Source organism: Lingula anatina, chromosome 3 (assembly GCF_051362555.1).
Source record: "Lingula anatina isolate TDL-2025a chromosome 3, LinAna3.0, whole genome shotgun sequence".
Classification (NCBI taxonomy): domain Eukaryota; kingdom Metazoa; phylum Brachiopoda; class Lingulata; order Lingulida; family Lingulidae; genus Lingula; species Lingula anatina.
The window spans coordinates 19,325,099-19,347,019 of record NC_141769.1 but is presented as its reverse complement, the minus strand read 5'-3'; the positions used below and the strand labels follow the sequence as shown (position 1 = coordinate 19,347,019).

Genomic DNA, 21,921 nt, shown 5'->3' with positions numbered 1-21,921 from the left:
AAAGAAGCAATGCTCGCGTACTGCTCCACGGAGGTAGATTTGGAGTATATATGAAAAAAGCAATGCTCGCGAACTGCTCCACGGAGGTAGATTTGGAGTATATATGAAAAAAAAAAAACAATGCTCGCGTACTGCTTCGTGGAGGTAGATTTGGAGTATATATGAAAAAAAGCAATGCTCGCGTACTGCTCCACGGAGGTGGTTTTGGAGTATATAAGAAAATGCTCTACTGCAACAATACTCCACGGACGTAGTTTTGAGGTGTATTAGAAAAAGGGGAATATTGCTTCTGCATTTCTCATCAAGGGAAGTTTTGAGGTATATAAAAAGGAATATGCAAAGGGAACGTTTCATACAGGCTGTATATAATAAATTCAACACACACTATTAAATTAATAATCAGCAGATAGCTTCATTTTATTCAAACGGTCTGTACATAAAAAAAAAGACGAATGGAAATTTGTTTTATCGTTTATTAATTACAAACTGTCCATACAAAATTTTAGTGTTTTCTCAAAAAATCGTTTTCTCTTGACAAATATTGAATCCGCTTGTCCTAAGATGTGATCTGGTTTTGGGTCCTAAAAAACAAAAAAGACAAAAATAAATATCCGAGTTCCAGTGCACTTGATTGTTTTGCTGGAACATCTCTAACTTTACCAGCAAGAAAACGCAGTAGATACTCCAGCGCAGAAGACAACTGCAATCATACTGCAAACATGCGTCAAATCTGCTTCGATTTGGGAGCTAATTAGCATATTTGAAACATGCTTCTATCATGCTGCTAATCTACTGCATTAATGCTCCTCTCTGTACAAACCTATGTACTTTTTGGAGTAGAATTTCAGTAGGCTTTGCTGCATTTCTACTGCAAATGTGCTCCACACCACTACTGCATTAATGCTTTTTTGCTACTTCGATACTACTCCATTTTCATGCGGGTAATAGCAACCAAGATATTTAAAAGCGCCTTTTAAAACAATGACTTACATTAAGAGTTAAAAATACTTTTTTGGGGTGCTGGCTAGATAACGTAGCTAAAATACACCTGTCGTGCTCCCCTCACGAATATAGTATCCATACGTCCTAGTCTGAGGTTTCAACTGGACTCCTAATAAATCAAATAAAACAATCAATATCACAGTTCCAGTGCACTTGATGGAAAGTCTTAATCTCTAATAGTACCCAAAATATTTAAAAGCGTCTTAATTAACACTGACATTTTTAAGGGGATTCATGATAATACTATAACCTGTTTACAAATAGCAGTTGTGGATAAATTTCTGCAGCCCGTATTGTCTAAATGTTTTATTAAAACATTTAAAGGGGGTATTATTTAAAATCAACATATTTAATCGAGACACAAAAGATTAACACATTTGATAAAACAGACATTTTGTTACTTTGTGTCCTTTTCATAAATTGTAAACTTCACCATTGTATTTGTAATGTTTATCAACATACTTCCATAACCTGCAAGAATCTCTGCTCGAGACAGTTATCTTGTTTAATCATGAAAATATAAATTTAAAGTTTGCCTGGGAATGGGTTCAAGTGAACAATGACTGGTGAGTCAAAAATAAATTAAATGAAATACAAATTCGTGCCAGGGATTTTTAACTTGTATTTAAGCTTAAGTTAGGTGTTTATACTTACTTTAATTTCCTTCTCCCTTCAGTGATTGCCAGCAAGACCCCAACCTCTCCACCGTTCACTGAAAAAAAAAAAAAGATTACAATTATAAATATTTTAATTATCTATAACGTTCATTTAAAAACCTGCTAGCTATAAGAACAGAAGTTTGAGTGGACGTTATACTGCCATCATAAAATGTTACGGTATTTCAGCTGATTAAACGTTTAATATTTGACTCAAAAAGTCTTGCGATGCAGTCGCCATGTTGTTCACGGCGGTTTGGGCTACAAATTAAGTGATAAACCCATTTAAATCGTTGTCCGGTTTTATCTACAATTATGAATAATAAGTAAATATATTTTATCGTTATGTGCATCCGAGGATGAAAGTTGTTTCAAGTTAGATGAAGTACTTACCACTTTTGTGTCACTTTTGCAGGGAAGGGCCTTCAGAGGATCTTCAAATTGCACTATCTAGACTTCCATCTTTCATTCAACTCTTTTTTGCAGTTGTAGTTAGTTTAATAGTGCCGATGGCTGTTCTCCTCTTGTACTTACACAAAAGCATGCATAATCATATATATATATGATTTACAAGTACATCTTGTAAAAGAACCTCTACCAGTAAAAGGTCAGCAGTTAGAGTTTAAACTGAAGTGTGCCTCGATTTAATATTTCAGCAACCAATCATAGCCATGGCATCTCTGTGCATGTTACAGTCGCTGGACAAAAGCCATTATTGATCACTTCCTTGCGAGATACAAGAGTCTGGGCATAACTCTGTAAAACTGTGCTGACCGACCCGTTTGGCAAAATAATCTGTCTGGCAATGTCTGTCTTTTTCGCGCCACATATTTATTTTGTAAAACACTTCTTAACTCATTTTACGCACTGTAAAATCGACCGCTAAGGTGCAAAATTTCAAATTCTGCTAGGCAGTAGTTGTTGACATATAGATACTTTTTTGACAGCCCAAGGTCACTACCCAATTAAATTACTGCATATTACACAATGCAACAGACACAATGACTACACACTTCTCCATTCGCATATCTGATAAGAGATCTGCAAAAAAAGAATGCATTTTTATCTAGGCATACCTTTGGAACCGAAATATTTCATATAAAATGTCAAGTCTCTAGTATGTTTAGCTCATATAAATAAAATGTTAACAATTCTTTTGCAACATCAACATCAACTTCAGCCGTCACCAGCCACCCTTGAATAGGGACGGGGGTCGATCTACCTGACATTTGTAAGAGGGTCCCGGCCGCTATACCACCTAGCAGTCACTGAGTGTCAGCATCTACTCACATCAGTCTGATGAAGGCCTTCGCCCATGTGAAATCGTTGAGACAGTGCAGAATATATGTAACTCATGCTTTATTTCAACGTTCAGTTCAGTTAACATTTTGCCGTTCACATCTCTTACAGGTACGTCGGTACAGCAAATGAGCAAGTCAACATATCAGCAAGTCAGCAAGGTACATAATCTAGGAAAGAAAACAATAAATAAATAAAATGAATAAATAAAATAAATAAAGGAAACCATATAAATACTTATACATGTACATCTGGACATTTAAATTACATACATCAAATATATAACTGTATAATACTAGATATTTTGAACATTACATTAAGTCGGCTTTATATAGCGAGACTTGAATATGTTATATCTATTCAATGAGCACAAATAATATGAAATTTAATTTACAGTGCAATTACCCTAATATAATTTAATTAAAACATTAAATACTGAATTACAGCAAGGCTTACATTTATACCAATGCGTTCTCGTATTTTACATTTACTGTATTTCATACTAATGGCCACACACTACCAGGTGCTCTAGCTAATATACCAATATTTTACCTTTATTATTTATACAGAGAACTAATAAATACAATGATCAAATATATTTTGATAAGACAAAGACTTACATTATGATTTCTCCGTAGAACTGTAACAATACACCATACAACGTTGGAAATAACGGTAAAATGCAGGAGAGACCCTACTTTTGCAAAATCCTGTAGCGTTGTGACACGGTTACATTCAAAACAGGCGCGCTACTCACGCAAGTCATGAAAACTACTCACACCTTGTATATCTAAAACAAGGAATCTAGCACTTACACCTTGTTTATCTAAAGCAAGGAATCTGGCACTTACAGCCCAGGTTGGCCATAATCTAACTGTGTGAAAACATTTCTTCACCCGATTCTATGTTTCTCTGGTAGCAGCTGAAATCTAATTTACAACTATTCCTATCGCTAATGAGAGTGATCTTTCATTTTCGCATAATACTCAAGGATACACACTTGTTACACATCAAATATAAATAAAATGGATGATATAGGTGTGGAAAGCATTGCAAAATAAACTAACCTTTACTTAATTTCATGATTGACACTATCTTTTGGCAGTAGTTGAAACCAGTATTACTCTGTCGAATGGCGATAATCTTGGATTTTATCCAAATATCCAAGGACACAAACTTGGTCCACATAAGATAGGTAATAATAATAGTAATAAAAGTGGGGAAAATCATTATTTAATCAAAACTTATTTTATAATGGGCAATATACCCTGTATGTGGCACATGCGTAGTTGAAAATTATCAATTCCCATGGATTTCCTCAACATGTCCGTCGTTACAAACGTATTACCTGCCAGATTTGTATAATAGCATAAAATAAGTGCAAAAAGGGCCATAGGAACCTGCAGATAATAAGTGTACATATGTGTTTGAAAATATTATAATTATAATCACTGATCCTAGAAACGTCGCCAGCACGTTGCATTAATGAAATTTACACATCATTGGACCTCAAGCGCCTTCCGCTGTTTGAGCTGTATCTAGCGGCTATTTTCAAATTGGGCGAATTTAAGAACCTTCAGACTATCGGTACGCGCATACAAAATAGCCGACAAGAAATGGGTAGATGAAATAAACCATACTGAGTAAACCATCAAGTTCCTGATGTTCTACTGCTCATTACTTTCGGAAAATACAGTAACGGTCTTAATCAAAATGTTTTAAAAAGATGTTTTAAAGTAACAATGATATATGTTTTAGATGTTTGGTGTTTAAAGTAAACTAGTTGAATTGTTCTATCTCCATTTTAAGAAATACATTCTAAAATACTCACTCACAGTGTCAGCTAACTCAGGTATAAATAAGCCCAGTCGTGAAATGGATTAATGGAAGTGAGTTATATTAAGGAGTACTTCACGTCAGCTATACCAGGGAATTGTATAATCCCCTGGCTATACGTAATTAAAAACTACCCCTGTATAAATATTTTACTAATGTATTTCATATTGCAGTGTATTTTTTTTTCTCAATAAAGGTCAGCGCTATAAGCAAGTACACAATGTTACAAGGGGCCGCAAAAGCAATAGTGTTGCACTCACTTTTCCTGACCTCTGTGATTTGCCTGCGTGAAGGCAGTAGGTGTTTCGACAATCCGTGCAGTGACCCAGCACCACCGACAACTACCAGAGCTATTTTTACACGTGAAGACAATTTGGGCGATATTTTCACGGCCTCCAACCAAACTCCTGAAACTAGCACCGTTCCCCTCGAAAATGTGACTGCCATGGCACCGAATTATTGGAGTCAAGTGACTGCAGGTGAAAAGTTCTGTATCTACGATGGGAACACTCTAGACTCTGTTGTTAATATAGCATGCTACTGTGATGAATATTGCAACATCTTTAGTGACTGTTGTTCCGCCGTTAACATTACCTGCAGCCACACAGGTGATTCGCATTCCAAAATTTCATCAACGTCAGCGAATACAATTACCATAGGCCCTGATGACGTCACATGTGTATCGCAGATGACAAAAGACACGGCTAGTCCTTGGGGACAAAAACGCAGGCATTTCTGGATGGTTTCCGCATGTCCAAATGGTTGGTCGGACGTGATGATTCGCTCGGCCTGTGAAAGACCGAACGCCACAGACGAAGACGGAATGACTGTTTTACCGGTTTCAGATTCCCTTACCGGACTTACCTTTCGGAACTCATTCTGTGCTTTTTGTCATGGTGTGACGTCATACAGAACATGGCCAGCGTTCGTCATTTGTCCTGAGAGTTCTAGTGACTTCTTTGCAGACAGCAGAAACACATCTGACATTTTCCATCTTGTCCATGACTCTCACGATTGCCAGCTGTATTTTGAAGAACCGAAAGGTATCGTCGGTAGGCCGTGCATCAAGGATGGCACTCATGTTAGAGGGTATAAATGGCATCGAAGCGGAAGATATTGTCAGGAGGGAAACCCTTATCGGAACCTTTGCGAAAGGGGTCACAGTTTGCCTATCACGCAAGAGGTGGTGTATTTTTTTCGGTCAACGCAGATACATTATTACAAAAATCACTTCTGTTGGATTTGCCAATATACGAAGAAACCAACAATTCTTCAGTGCCCAGAGGAGATCGCACAGGATAATGGTAATTAGAATCTCGAATATAAGCGGCTTTACTATCTAATTATCTAATCAATATATGTCGTTATTGCATTTACATTGGCCCAAAGGGTGGTCCTCCCAGGTTGGGGGGGGGGGGGGCACTGTATTTGTCGGCCGCACGCGCATATCGATATCATCGCACGTTTGGAAACATGTTTGGCTAAGTTAAGTTAACCCCATGACATTAATTTACCTTTACGCATACCTGAACGCTCATTTTCTAAGCTTTTCTTATGTTGACAAAAATGGCGATTGTCTACGTAAAAATAATAACATGCAATGGACCCCATGGTTGGATTACGCCAAGAGCCTGTAAATAATAATAACATTAATAATGATAATATTATTTTAAATAAGATCATATAAAAGCAATCACTGAGCACGGTGGGGCCTTGAATATTATTTTTAGGATGACACGGTTTAACGGAGCACTCTGCCTGGTTTTTACTCGCAAATATATTTCATATCCTTCTAACAGTTAAGATATACTGGGAATGAAAACAGCTTAATATCATATAATATACGTATACCTTAATTTTCGTTTGATGAAAATGATTACCCGAAATTGACATTGACTTTTATGTATGCTATTCCAGAGGAAGGGCTTAGAAATTTCAGCCCCTTTGGATTTCGCGCCTTGGTGGATACATTTGCACCCGTAATACCAGATTCCTGTACGGCAAACAAGGTTCATACTATTATGGTAAGGAGAGACTATTGTTAGTACAGACTACTTGATTAGCCAAGACAAATTTACGAAATTGTTTAACAAACAGCAAATATCCTTAAATCGGAAAACAGAATTTATCTAGCTTTTGCATAGCAACTTAATTTCACGGTAGTTTTTTTTTTTTTTTTTTTTTTTGGTCAAACAGCGAAGGCGATTTAGATCATGTAAAAACAGCATCGAATGTGAAAAAAAATGAGTTCTTCATAATATGGCCGGTCGCAAGACTCAAGTGTGTGTGTGTGTGTGTGTGTGTGTGTGTGTGTGTGTGGAGACATTTGTGGTACAGGGGAAATTTCTTGGTCTCTCAAATAGGGAACAGAAAGATATCTTTTCTCGGGTTGCATCAACGTCGTTAACATTTACCAATAAGTTTGACTGATACAAAATAGCACCTTTCTGAAACTGAGGAAAAACTATGCAAACGCTTTGTGCGGTTTCTCTGATATTGGTGAAAAAAATTAATATCTTAAATCTTAAATTTCTTAGCCGATTAATAAATACCAAAAGCGTTTATACATTGTTAATCATTGTCTGATCTTGGTGGTAAAGGAAGTAATTGGCTTCTTTTTTAATCCAGGAACGCTGCCCAGGCGAGGAAGAGTCGGACCCGTGCCCGTCACTATTCACCCACATGTTCAAGGCGGCATACACACTCACCTTGCTTTTTAAGACACCCAAAAACTTAAAAGTTAACATGAATGAGACCATTAGAGCCTGCAAAGATTTTGGCAAACGTCTATCATTTGGAGAGATACACATGGACAATGAATTTCGGGACGTCTGGGAGGTAAGGAGAAGGATATATCACAGCTGTCGCGCAGTGAACAGCTCGAACCGTGATCAGCCTGAAGCAAGAGAATACGGTCCTGTTGTAGGAGACTTTGGATTGTTGTTACGGGGAACAGTAAAAACGTACAGAGATGGATTGCCTTTTTTGTCAGTAATGCAAGATAAATTTGCCGAGAGAATGCCGACTTACACTTACAATGGTATAGATTTTCTGATAGAGGTACTTGATCGCGCGAAGATCTCACCTTGCCCTGTGCACACTGACCGCAAGTCTAATCGAAAGACACCGACAGGATTGCTGTTCCCTGGAGTAACCGACCGTACACCATCCAGCAGTGGGCATCTTTTGTCTCTGGGGGTATGCGGACTGTTGATGTCTTCACTGATGTTTTTTGTATTGGTCTCACTAGCTACATAGATGTGAAATGCAGTAAAGTTAACGTTATAAATGTTTAATTGTATCTATGACATGATGATCTATGGTTGCCGATAAAATGCTTGTGTACATGCAAATTATAGGGTGTGTGCATTTCTGATACCAGAGTAATCCAAATTTTTGAAATACACCTAACGTGAAAATGAGTAAAAATGTAGGTTTTTAATAACTTAATATAGATAATATATATTAAGAGAAAGATCCACCAGAAGACAGAAGTTATACAAACATGTGTAAATAAAAATTGAAAAAGAAAAGATGTATGCAATAAGATTAAGATAAGCAAAAGCCCCTTAAAGCTATTTTAAGAAAAAAGTAAGTGTTGGGTGTTATGCAACATTCCATGGGTTAGAAAATACCCAAATTGCTTATTTTTGCCAATGCCATCCACAGCTTATTATGAAACTTCACATACGCCATTAAATTATTTAACCCTTCAAATATTTTTTTCTGACGCGTACCTATTGTGGTGTTTTCATTACTAACCGTTCTGTTTTTATTACTAACAACCTTAATTGTTCTGAACGCGTTGAATACATCTATAAAATTCATGCACACAAGTGGTTTATCTACGCCAACTTAAACGTGTCAATCTGACCTCATCAGGTCATGTGCAGGTGCATCAAATTATAATTTGCTCTGTTGTGGAATACAATTGCCCTGTGTGTTACCCTAGGTAAATCAAGGAGCAGTGCAATATAAAAGATCCCATTTGGTCAAGGGCACTTTGAATTTTACAGGTATTCCCTTGTTTAATTATTTGGTGCCATTGCCCTGGTAAAATCAAATCCTGTCACTTCACAAAACCATTACATAGGATAATGCAAAGCTATCTTTAGAAAATTTAGAGAAACAACTAAATTGCTCCTAATCCTACAGAAAGTTAAGGGTACACCCCACACCGAGTGGATTTTCCCGGGTAAATGAACAATTTTCTCGTATTTACCAATTATCACTTGTTTTTTGCCTATAACAAAATATATAAGGGTTGATTTTCGCTTAAAGTGACGGGTCAGTCCTTATGACAGCGGTCGTTTTTTCTATATGCTCCAATGGAATTATTAACATTGAGGTTAGTAAACAAAACGCCTAAAATGTTAAATTAAGAAACATCACTAACTCATATTCCTTTAATTTCAAATAAATGAATGTTTGGTAGAGGTTGAGTATAATTTACTCTCGTATTTTTTGTGGCATTATTATTATTATTATTATTTGTTCTGTTGTTTTTGTTAATTGTACTGGATGATTGTATTGGCGTTACATTAGTTTGAAACAGTATAGTTGAATGACAGACAGAATGGTAACAAGAAGAAAAAGTCTTCAGTGGAGTAAATTTGTTGTCAGACCAAAATGTGAATCTTGTACTCTCTTTTATGACCATGGTAATCTTGAGAGTAATTCTTTCAGATTAAGAAGAACATATTATTATCACCGTGAATACTTAAAAGTGATTATGTGTTTTCAACTGAGGGTCACATGGATATTACAGAAGCCATGGAGTTGAAACTGTGTTGATCTGGAGGCTATGGCCAGTCTAGTGAATGTAAGGTGAAATGTAATTCACTTAGGATAGAGTTTTTCTTACAGTTAAAGTTAATAAAGTACAATCGTATATATTCGATGCACCTCTGGTATATTTAAAAAAAATCTATTGTAAGACGAAATTTGTGCTGGAGCCGGGAATTCGGTCTCTTCCTTTTCCAAGCACGTCAGCGGCCAGGGGACCTTTTTGAACCAAACGTATAGTTAAATTAATCATTGATATATTACTCTTTTTTCCATTACCCCCTTTCTCCCCCATCCCATGTCGCTCCTTTTTTTCCTTCCTACCAACACCTTATATCTTCACAAAATATACAATATTATTATCATAATGTTCTGATAAGTCAAAACAACAATTACCATGCAAAGTGTCACTTTCTTTCATTATATATTTTATTTTCACGAAACTCGAGAAAATTAAAAATTGAGAAAACAATCAGTGTAACCGAAGTCCGTTAATTATTTTGTTAAGAAACTAAATAAAACAAGGGCGAAATATATATGTGTGTGTGTGTTTGTGTGTTTCGTAAGTATCGTTACAAATCATGTACAAGAGTTCACTAAAACGAGAAGTGCAAGGTTCCACCTAAAGCATAATGTAACGCAATATGATACATCTAAAATCAAATTAAGGAATTTTTCACTCTCTCTTGCCTCCATGCAATACTTAGCAAAATTATTCCCTTAATGATACAAAAGGCACCGATAAAGGTATGCAATACGAACTATTTCTCGCATTTGATCCGTTTTTTAATGTTAATGTTACTGTCTATCCATACAACATTGTCATAAAATTATCCATTTCTAACTACGTTACATCCTAAACATCACTTCAGTTGTTCTTTGATAACTCACCATCAATAATTAGTATGTTGCGTAATCGTGTTTCAACAGCTTTCACAGATATGTGACTAAGAAAACTCAGAGTCACACTAAGTTTTGACTCCTAGAGGGTCATCTAGATACAAAATAAAAGGTGTAACGAAACGCTTTTCACTGAAATGAAGCTAAAAACCATAGTCACGCTGCCTAAGTCTTCATTATTAGAGGACTATCTGGTTATGGGATAAGAAGAGTTATATTTAAAAAAAGTAAGTTTTGCCCAGACTGCAGCAAATGATGCATGGGTGGCTTTGACATCGCCTTTGATATTGTCACCCTTCGCCCCGAACTCCTTTTTTACTGCCCTACAAACATTCTTTCGGGTAATAGATAAGTCTTCAGAGACGAAATTAATTAACTTTTACACGTGTCACCTTAATTGTAATTTTGGGGAAAAAATGAAAAATTGGTTTCTCAAATTTGTCCTTTACGTGAGCAACAACGATCACCGTTTTAACCGATTTAACTTCAGCCTATTTAATTTTCTCCAAAACCCTGGCAGCATTTTTTTCTTAAAATCATCAATTCAGATTTTATCGTTACCGGGAAATTGGGGCTCATACATGTAATTCTATAACAAAAACATTTAAACCATAATAACGGCACGGGATTTTAGCCTATAAATTCGTGGTCAATTCCGCCAATTTTCGTGATTAAATCTTACTCAGGGATGGAATTACGCCCCATTCCGATTGCTATCTCACCTCAAAATAGAAAAGTGTTTAGGGGGCAATGTACCCAAATATGGCTAAAAATCGTCATTTTGGGTTTTTTATGTCTAATTATTGGTTAATGTGTATCTAACTTTTAACAGAATAAGATGTTTACATTTTGAACAAAAAATGTTTTATGAGGATTCTGATGCTGCACACATAGGCACCGGTGGCCTGGTCTATGCCCCGCCTTCGTTGTCAAGGGCCGTTGGTATGAGTACACTCGTTGGGCGGACCTTAGCAGCATCAGCACGACTAGAGAAACAATAGAACAGGGATGCGCCGTACCCCCTTTGTCATAAACAGCGATCGGCAAAGCATTGCCTATTGTTCCGCTTAAGCTGTTTTGATAGTCGGTCTTGATTGTGATCAGCGCTAAGACGGATCTTTTCCGACACATTGGATTTATACGCGTTCTCCCTTGAACTTCTTGTTGTTACACGCGCTCTTACGATTTTCTTGTTAAGGAATAAGATATGAGCTGGAGAACAAATCCTAGCATTTTGAGCGTAAATGCTGGTATACCGCGAGGTACAGTTCTGGATGCATGTACGCATTTTCAAGGCCGACATGGTGCTTTTTTTCAACAATTATCGCAGAATTTTTCCTGACTCACGCACCTTTAGACATTTCCTCTAACAAAGCCTTTCTGGTTGCATTTATTTCTTGTTGTTGATCGTCCGATCGGCGTCCTGTAACACGACCATCTTTTCGAACTATTATTTGCTCGGCGAATGTGGACAAGACCGCCTGCGATGGTGCTATTGTGTGCACATCCTAGAGCGCATCCTTAACACTTGCCCCGACGTCAATTGACGTGATTGGTTGAGTAGTTAGAGCTTACTTGATTGCCTGTCAATCATTCTGGCATTGCTAGCGGCGACCCCTTGAAGTTACTAACAGGAGGAGAGATTGATACAAAATAAGATTTTCTGACATCTAAACGCATGCAAATAAGTTAATTTCAACCGGCAATAGAGAATCCATCTTCGCGATCGTCAGAACGATAACAGCTAAAGCTGTCAACAATTTAATTTGCTATTTTGGACAATTAACCTCCCTGAAAGGGTTTTTGCTCGTTTTCTTTGCTTTCAAGATTGACGAGATAGCGTTATCGGAGCGAGCTATAACCGTCTACCTGTACACCTGAGGGAGACCAAAATCACCATGCTAATTAAGAAAAGTATGCACTAAAAGTGCCTTTAAAAATTTTTGATTGATGTTCTCTTTTTCAATTTATTGACTTTGAAAGTGAAAATTCCTTAATATTTTGATGTCATTTCACGTTTTAATAGATAAAATCAATAATAAGTCTCTAAAAAAAATCCCTGACACCCTTTCGTAGTAGTTTGTTCAAGTGTTATAATACCATTAAAAGCATGTTTATAGCTGTCCAGGTGCCTGAGAAAATCAGGTGCTAAAAAATGGTGTTTTTGTCCCCAAAATCCCAATATTACGTCACACGATGAAGTTGGAGCTGTGTTTCAAGCATACTTAGATGTTTTGAAGATACATTAAATGAATATGACAGGAATAGAAAAGCTAAGACCTTTACTTTAAGAGAAAATCTCTAACCTACATTGCCCCCTTAAATTGATGATTAAAGCTTTGACTTGCCTATGCTCATACACTGCAACGAGAATTGTAAACGCCGATATTTTATATTTCGAAGTGTTTTGTTTTAAATCAGCGCAAAGACAGTTGCATTATTGAATAATTAGATGCAGGAAAAACTTCATTCTCGGTATTTGAATAATAATAATAGGCTGCAATATCATTAAAAGAAAGAAAAAGTTTGTTGAGAGGGTATTAAAATCAAATCATAATCTGGTAAGTACTCTACAACTGACTAGATTTTGGCCATGCGATACCCCAGCATTTTTCTATTTTCTTCCTTTTTTCCTCTCCTTTAAAACACACACATGACATAAAATAAATTTAGTGAACACTCGTACAAAACCAAACATACATTTATTATTAGCTATATAGTTAAATTGCTGCCACAAGGGATAGTGAGTTGTTGCCGCAAGGTTAGCTATTCAGATGACTCTATTAGGTACAGGGGGTAATAAAACAGGGTGGACATTGAAGTTGACGCAATGGGTTAAGGGTGATAGGGGAAAGAGTGAATATTGATGTACCCCCACTATTTTTTGCAACTTTGTCATTCTTGAGAGGAAGAAAGGGGGCGGAATGGGGGCGCTAATAAACCTTCTACTCCCTACCCCTTGCTAATTGGCTTGTGAATGGTAAGTTTCACACACTTAAAATTGATTTTAATTCCTTCGAGTCTGGTTGGTTAAAAAAGGTGTAACTATGATTGGAATATCTGGAGAATAATCCCATACAGTTTAATTCAAGATTTCGTCTCTGGCACGCATAACTTCCATTGGTACTTGTCTCAAACACCATTATCCAAAAACGCAGCTTATAGAAGTAATACTGATTCTCTTTGTATAAAAAGTTGAAATGAAATGTTCTTGAATATGCTATGTACACTTGTATAGAATCAAGCGCGTTTTAAGCCACGCATATCTATCAGTAGATAGACCTAAATGTATACACATAGATGTTGCCACGAACACTACTAAATGTATTTTGAGAACAAAGTGACTTCAGTCTAAGGGAATAGAATAAAATTTTAAATAATAATGAGAGTAGTTTGATTATGAACTTGTCAAGGAAGTCCACAAGCATGTATTCAAATAGCAATATTTCTTCTAAAATTCTGAAATGGGGTAATTGACTTTGCAAATTGGTTAGTCTTGAGCACAGGAAGTGGTGGAGGAAAGGGGGCACAAATAATTCTTGTACTTCTGTCCTTTTTCTAATTATATTTTAAATCGATATTTCTGCATATTAAATTCTACTCCATCGAGCCATGTATAAAAGAACAGTCTAACTATGATTGATATAAGAGGTGAATAATCCATTGTAGTTTAATTTAGGGGTTCATCTTTGGTACATAAAATTTTTATTGGTACTCCTTTCAAACACCATGGTCCAAAAACGCAGATTATAGAAATAACACTGTTTCAGAGGACATGTTTTGTCTAAATCAATGATGGCTCATGGCAGATTTTGAGCAAACACGTGCGCACACACATAAGCACACATTTCGAATTTAACTAGATCAAAACCACCTGTTATACAGGATCCAAAGAGATTTAACTATCACTAAAAACGATGAAAAACGAATTACAGATAAACACAAAGACGTCTGAAAGGAAATAAAGCCAAACCACGAACAATCAAAACAAAAGGTGTAGCACGTATGTCATGGCGTCCGTAATTTGACATAAATTGCAAGGGTTTGCCAGTTTGACTGTTTGATTATTATGGGATAGATCTTTGAGTCTTAATAAAAATGCAGACTTTGAACCAATAGAAGAGAATGAAAACGATTAGACTAAGATAGAATTAAACTTTTTGAAGAAAATAACTGACCATCATACTATACATCCCTAACCATAACAGACATTTTAAGCAAATACCAATGCCCCTATTTCACACAGACCACAAATCCCACGAACTGCCAGGAATTGACAATTTCAGGATTGGTGAGATTTTGCAAATTTTCTGGCCTTATTCGATACGCTCTACAATTGAGTTACGATACAGGTGCGATGGTGTTACGAATATTCGTGGGATTTGGCTGAAATCGCACGAATATTGTCAAGAATTCACTACGATTTAGAGTCTATTACGAATACTGCACGAACGTTACGAATCAATAAGGAATCAGCATACGCCGAATGCATGCATGGATTTGGTACGAATAAAAGTGATTTCTGGACTATTCTTGACATTTTGTGCTATTTCCCCTCCCTCCATGCTTCAGCAAATATTCGTGGCATTCGTGACTGATTCGTAGCTGATTCGTGGTCAATCCAGGGAGTAGTATGACATCATGTCTCAATCTTCGTCGGTTAGACTTTACGAGAGAATAATGTCACGTTAGATAACGCGCCGGTTCTTGGGCCTTAGTGTTGTGCGCCCAGCTGATCCAGTAAAACGAACAAGATTCTCATTTGATGCAAGTGGAAATTTAATACTGTCTTTTGGAAAATATACAGAGGTTTCTTCTACATAGTAACTGTCAGTCCAAAATGTATAATGATATCGCCAGAGCCAAAATACGATATGATTTCACCTTAAAACAGGGCAGCCTTTATAGATCATTCAGGAATTTTAATAACCAGGAAGAAATAACACTTGACTGAGCGCAGTCCTTTTGTCTCAGGCTTTGCCCCAACTCAGTCACCGTGTTTCCTGGATCACCATTATCCGCCCTAGCCTTCAAAGGCATTTCTAAATTTTATCTCGTGCCATGTGCCCCGGTCACGATCATTCCCGAATGTCTAGTGACTGCCCCCTGCTAAGCTTATCTTAGGATATGAATATTATTTTAATTAATTATTTATATCAATCATAAAATACCCAAAGTGGTATTTTACACCACTATATTACCCACCGGTTGAAATGCTTGCATTTCAACTATGAGGAATTAAAATAATATGCTAATGTCCGTTTTTTTAAAATCTATCCTATTAAGTACCCATCTTACCAAATGTTAACATGAAATACAATTAGATTTTCTTACCATAACACCCAATATTATCATAATATTATTATATTAAGGTTATATGAACATAAAACATCAGCAAATGACATCATAGAGTGTACGTGATAGCTTCTTATTTATCGCATGATGTACATAATAATACGTTTAGATAAGTATACACCTTAACCTTAAGTAATAAACATAGAACCATATATAAAATGTATTAAAGTAACAAACAGTTGTATACCCTTGAATTGTAGTAATACTAATTCAATACTAAGATATATGCACCAATAGTGCATCTCCGTTTCGTGATCATATCATCAATGAAACTTTCACTGTTAATTGACAAATTACTGCACGGTATTACCTTATACCAATCAAAATCTCAAAAGGTAAACCCCCTGCCTAAACCAGACCCTTACATCGCGTGTTGTTCCATCAGCATATGCAACGGAGGTGCAGGAAGCGACTCGTTCAACGCTAGTTGTTCTTGGGCCTTCAGCGCCTGCGCTTCAGGTCCTTGAACCGTCAGCGTATCCGAGGTTGCTGTTAGCTCCACCGGGATATAAGTGATGGTCTCACAGTCGTTAGTACTATTGGCTGTTACCGTACGCTGATGAGCAGGGCTGTCCGGTGCTGAAATATGACTTAACTCAAGATCAGTTGACATGGGTTCATATAAAGCGTTATCACATTCCTCATTAGGTCCACTAGACCTTTCTAATTTCCTTTTATTGACGTGATGGCGTTTTTTAATTATTTCCCGCCACTTACATCGCCGATACCCACATATTACCATCAGACTCACCCCAATCACAAGGAGGGAACCAGTGGTTGTTCCAATTACTAATTATCGCCTAAATTTGTTAGCAAAAAATATCGAAAAGGGATTCGGTTCATCGCTTATCGGAGTGAGCAATATACGTTTAACTGGTTGTAAAGGTGTTAATTCGTCAGGTTTCATGATGTGCAAAGCTACGCTAGCCGGAATAATATTTTGTACCTGCAAAGGTTTTATATCATTTACCATGAGTGCCTTAACGCTTACTTTGCCCATCCGTCGTTTTAAACCCGGTAGTGTGAAGTTGGTGGCCGTTACGGAACAGCCGTCACCTACATGTATCATGTAAACCCCTGGCCATAGGGTATGTGACACAGCAGGTGACCGTGGACACCGTGTATATGTTGTTTCCCCCGAAGTGGTAAGCGCGTAATCCCCTAATGCTAACTCTACTGCCTGCGACTGTACATACCTAGTTAATTCTATTTCGCATGCCCGCCTATGTTTCACCTGCCCGGTGATTAAGGCCCTGGAGCATAATTCTATTGAGCTGTTCCTACCACTGTAAGTGATCTGTCATACTAATGACGGATTGTGTACTTTTTTACTAATTTACATATATGTCTAGTCTACCAGTCATCGCACATAATTTCTTAAACACAGAGTAATAAAGCAGAGAGGTACTAGCGCCCGTGTCAACTAATGCTAAGCAAGTTTCCCCGTTTAAAGATACACTAACCCCCATACGAGCCTTCTTACTCCTCTCGGCTTGAACTAGTTCAACTAGTTCAAAAGGTTGCTATTTCTTACATAAAGCTTTGAGTTGGTAACATTCTGCCTTTACATGGCCTACTTTACCACAATGAAAACATTTTATCTGTCCGTCTGCCGTCCATCCCTTACTGTCCTTAGACGATTGTGGCGGTTTGCGTGGGTGCTGTCTTGTGTTGGATGACGTCATCGGTGGCTCGCGTTGAGCGGCGCTTTTCAACGCCGATAAGATCGACTCTTTTAGTTCTGTAGCCCATCGTGGTACTTGATCCACAGGTTGTGTCGCCCCGATTTCCATTGGCTCCTCTATGCGGCGTTGAGTGTTGCTATTTCGGTCTCCGTAGACGGTCTGGAATAGGAGATCACCCACCTCTTCATTGTCCACGTATCTCATAGCTTCTTGCAACGTCGACGGTCGTCCCTTCCGTATCATGTCTCTAGCGAGGCGAATCTCATGCAGACCCCGCGTATAAGCCTTAATTAACAGGCGTTCCGCTTCCTCGGATCGTGGAAGTGGGTATGCATTACGCGCCACGTCTCTAAAGCGACGATTATAGGATGCCGTGTTCTCAAATTGTGATTGTTTTATTCGTTCCAATTCGGCTCGAATACAACTAGTTTCATCGGCGGAAAGAAAGACCCGTCGAATATGGTTTCGTAGCACCGTCCAATCCGTTCCAAAATACTCTGGCTGTTGATTTAAGAAATAATCTATCTCACCTGCCATTGACCCTTGTGCCGTCTGCAGTGCCAGTTTAATTGTGGCGTGTTCAATTTCCTCCGTCCGGGGAATTGTTCGTTCAATTTGGTCAATCCAGTCTCTCGTGTCGTCCGGAATGGACCCATCACAGGGTTTAATAGCCCTGCACAGTACGTCCAATTTTGTCTGGTGCTCACCCTCTATTTTCATGCGTTCCATCCTCGCATTTCGAGCATCTTCCGCTCGCCATCTTTCCTGCATTAAATTTCTCCACTGTCCATCTTCCTGGTGCGCCTGCACCGTTGTTTTTGCCAAAGCTGCAACTCCGGCGGACAGCTGCTGAAGAGAATCTGGATTCATTTCGTTAGATCGCTAAAAATTAAGTCCTGAAAAGAGCTCGCCAATTGTTAAGTCTCAATCTTCGTCGGTTAGACTTTACGAGAGAATAATGTCACGTTAGATAACGCGCCGGTTCTTGGGCCTTAGTGTTGTGCGCCCAGCTGATCCAGTAAAACGAACAAGATTCTCATTTGATGCAAGTGGAAATTTAATACTGTCTTTTGGAAAATATACAGAGGTTTCTTCTACATAGTAACTGTCAGTCCAAAATGTATAATGATATCGCCAGAGCCAAAATACGATATGATTTCACCTTAAAACGGGGCAGCCTTTATAGATCATTCAGGAATTTTAATAACCAGGAAGAAATAACACTTGACTGAGCGCAGTCCTTTTGTCTCAGGCTTTGCCCCAACTCAGTCACCGTGTTTCCTGGATCACCATTATCCGCCCTAGCCTTCAAAGGCATTTCTAAATTTTATCTCGTGCCATGTGCCCCGGTCACGATCATTCCCGAATGTCTAGTGACTGCCCCCTGCTAAGCTTATCTTAGGATATGAATATTATTTTAATTAATTATTTATATCAATCATAAAATACCCAAAGTGGTATTTTACACCAGACTGACAGTTTCCATCGATGGGTGGATTGTGGGTGGATTGTTTGTTTATTTGTTTGTTTGTTTGTCTGTCTGTTTGTCTGTTTATTTGTCTGTCTGTCTGTCTGTCTGTTTGCTTCTTTTTCTGTGATCATAATGCACTAGAACAAACTTCAGTGCAAGCGCATTATTACCTATAAGATGAGACGAGACTGAAAATCAAACAGACAAGATTTTCAAAAACAAAAAGAAGTTATAAATAATTTAATACACAAGAAAAATAAATAAGACTTAAAAAAAAAAACAATAAAAAAGGCGTTCGTAGCCAAAGATACCCCTCCCTCAAAAACAAGCAAACAAACAGACAAAAAAACAGACAAACTGGCAGACAGACAAACAGACAGATAGACAGACAGACAAACAAGCAAACAGAGAGACAGACAGACAGACAGACAGACAAATAAACACACAGACAGACAAACAAACAAACAAATAAACAAACAATCTATGATTGAAATTAGAGTTTAATATTCCCTTGAAGTGTTCATGTTTGGTACGCAATTTTTATTGGCACGCTTCTCAAACATCACAGTCCAAAATCGCAGCTTATAGAAATAACGTTTTAGGGGACACGTTTTATCAAAATCAATGTTGGTTCATGCCAGATTTTGAAAAAGAAACAATCGCACACACACACACACACACACGCACACACATTTGGAATATAACGAGTTTAAAATCACCTTTTTTATAGGCCCCTTCGTGATCTAACTAGCACTATATAATGACGGCAATTTAATTAGTGATAAACACAAAGGCATGTGAAAGGAAATAAGGGACATCACGAAAAACCAATCTCGAAGGCGTAACACGTATGCCAAACCGTCCTTGACTTAATACACATTGCAAAGGCTGACAAGTGTGACTGTTTGATTATTATGGAAGGGAGCTTTAAGTCTTAATAAAATGCAGGGAGTTCTCGACTTTGGGCCAATGTAAGAGAATGAAAACGACTAGACCAGATATAATTTAACTTTTTGAGGAAGACAGCTGACCATCATACTACACATTCCTTACCATTGAAAACATTTGGAATTTTTTGTAATATGTTTAGTTAAGTACCCTTATATGCTTTGGAATGATTTTTCTTGTTACTTTTACTTGGGATTTTAAGCAAATACTATGGGTCCTTGTGTCTGCGCGTAGACGTACTTCAAAAGAAAAAAAAAGTAACCTCAGCTTTAGATGTCTGACCTGATGAAAACCGTATGAAATGGTAGTCGATAATTTAGACATCACCGATGTAATGCCTGGAGCATATTCAAACTCAAAAAAAAAGCGTTTTTGCATTAAAATTGAAACTAAACGTTCTTGAAAATGATATGTACAGTGTAAATCAAACCACATATATCTAGTAGTAGAAAGACCTATATACTTGTAAATTAGATGTTGCCACAAAAGCTAATAAATGTGTACTGATAAAAAATGACTACAGTGTAAGGGAATAAAATAAAATTAAAAAAAAGTCCAAATTGTTATACTTCTGGAATAATGCACTATTCGAAATTAACGAGATCAAAATCAGCTGTAAGATGCGTTCCTGCGTGGTCTAACTACCACCAAAGAATTGACGAAAAAAAAGTACTGATAAACACAAAAAAAGCCAAACCATAAGGTGTTGCACGTATGCCAAACGTCCTTGATTGGACATTCATTGCAAGAATTGGCCAGTGTGACTGTTTCATTATTATGGGATAGATTTTTATGTCTAAATAAAAATGCAGGGTGTCCTCGACTGTGAAGCGGTGGAAGAAAATAAAAGCGATTGGACCAAGATAGACTTTAACTTTTTTGCTAATGGAAATCAAACTTTTAAAACACGTAATACCATGGTAAGAGCATTAGATGTTTGGCATTTGATTAAATCCATATCAAATAAAAGCAGGTAACTCCAACATCACCAATCAATTGCCCGAAGCATATTCAAACTCAAAAAGTGTTTTTGTATTGAAAAATTAGTGAAACGTCATTATTTAAAATTGAAAAGTACACTGGTATAAAATCAAGCACGTTCTTAGCCACGCATATCCATAAGCAGATAGGCGTACAAATGTACACGTATATTCTTATACATGAGTTGTTGCCACAGAAGCTAGTAAATGTATATTGGTCGAAATAACTGCTGCCTAAGGGAATAAAATACAATTTAAACTAAAAGGAAGCAAAGTCCAAATTGTGTTATGTTTGGAATAACAATAAGAGTTGTTTGATTCAATTATGACCTTGTCAAGGAAGCCCACAAGTATGTATTTAGATAACAATATTTATTTAAAATTTCTGAAATGGCGGGACTAACTTTGTAACTTTGTGAGTATAGAGCACAGGAAGTGATGGAGGAGAGGGACGCCAATAAATATACTCCTGTCCTTTTCCTAATTGTCTTTTGAATGAATATTTCAACACATTAAATTCGATTCCTTCATGTTTAACTATGATTGAAATAAAAGGTGGATGATCCTTGAAGTTTAATTTAAGTTTTCATGTTTAGTACCCAAATATTTTATTGGTACTCTTCTCAAACATCATAGTCCAAAAGCGCAGCTTATAGAAATAAAATGTTTGAGGGGACAAGTTATATCTAAATCAATGTTGGATCATGGCAGTATTTGAACAAACATGCGCCCACACACACACACGCACACAAAAAAACAAACTTCGAATTTAACAAGATCAGAATCACATGCTAAATAGGTAGGTTCCTACTTGATTTAACTATCAGTGAATAATGACAAAAAAGTAATCACTGATAAACACAAAGACATCTGAAAGGAAATAAAGCCACATCACGAAAAAGCAATTTTTAAGGTGTGACACGTATGCCAATGCATCCTCAGTTTGACATGCATTACAATGGTTGGTCAGTGTAACTGCTTTGTCATTATGGGACAGATCTTTG

The 21,921-nt window shown here is 37.2% G+C and overlaps 1 protein-coding gene and 1 long non-coding RNA gene across 2 annotated transcripts; one reads left to right on the top strand and one right to left on the bottom strand.

The window, feature by feature from the left end:
- Positions 1–461: 461 nt before the first annotated feature.
- Positions 462–2,324, bottom strand: LOC147763032 (uncharacterized). Its single transcript, XR_015333325.1, has 4 exons — positions 2,052–2,324; positions 1,657–1,714; positions 991–1,111; positions 462–581 (listed from the first exon to the last, which is right to left on the bottom strand). It is a non-coding gene; the product is annotated as an uncharacterized LOC147763032 (long non-coding RNA).
- Positions 2,325–4,818: 2,494 nt separating this feature from the next.
- Positions 4,819–10,101, top strand: LOC147763031 (uncharacterized). The gene is made up of 3 exons (XM_087007482.1): positions 4,819–6,097; positions 6,711–6,817; positions 7,422–10,101. Exons 1-3 carry the CDS (start codon positions 5,014–5,016, stop codon positions 8,049–8,051), a joined length of 1,821 nt encoding a protein of 606 aa, XP_086863608.1. The 5' UTR covers positions 4,819–5,013; the 3' UTR covers positions 8,052–10,101.
- The last annotated feature ends 11,820 nt before the right edge of the window (positions 10,102–21,921 follow it).

What these genes read in the sequence shown, in the direction of transcription:
- LOC147763031 (XM_087007482.1), top strand. Translation starts at nt 5,014, where the DNA reads ATGTTACAAGGGGCCGCAAAAGCAATAGTGTTGCACTCACTTTTCCTG. An exon ending in GGAGATCGCACAGGATAATG is followed by an intron (nt 6,098 to 6,710) that starts GTAATTAGAATC and finishes ATGCTATTCCAG; the next exon opens with AGGAAGGGCTTAGAAATTTC. An exon ending in ACAAGGTTCATACTATTATG is followed by an intron (nt 6,818 to 7,421) that starts GTAAGGAGAGAC and finishes TTTTTAATCCAG; the next exon opens with GAACGCTGCCCAGGCGAGGA.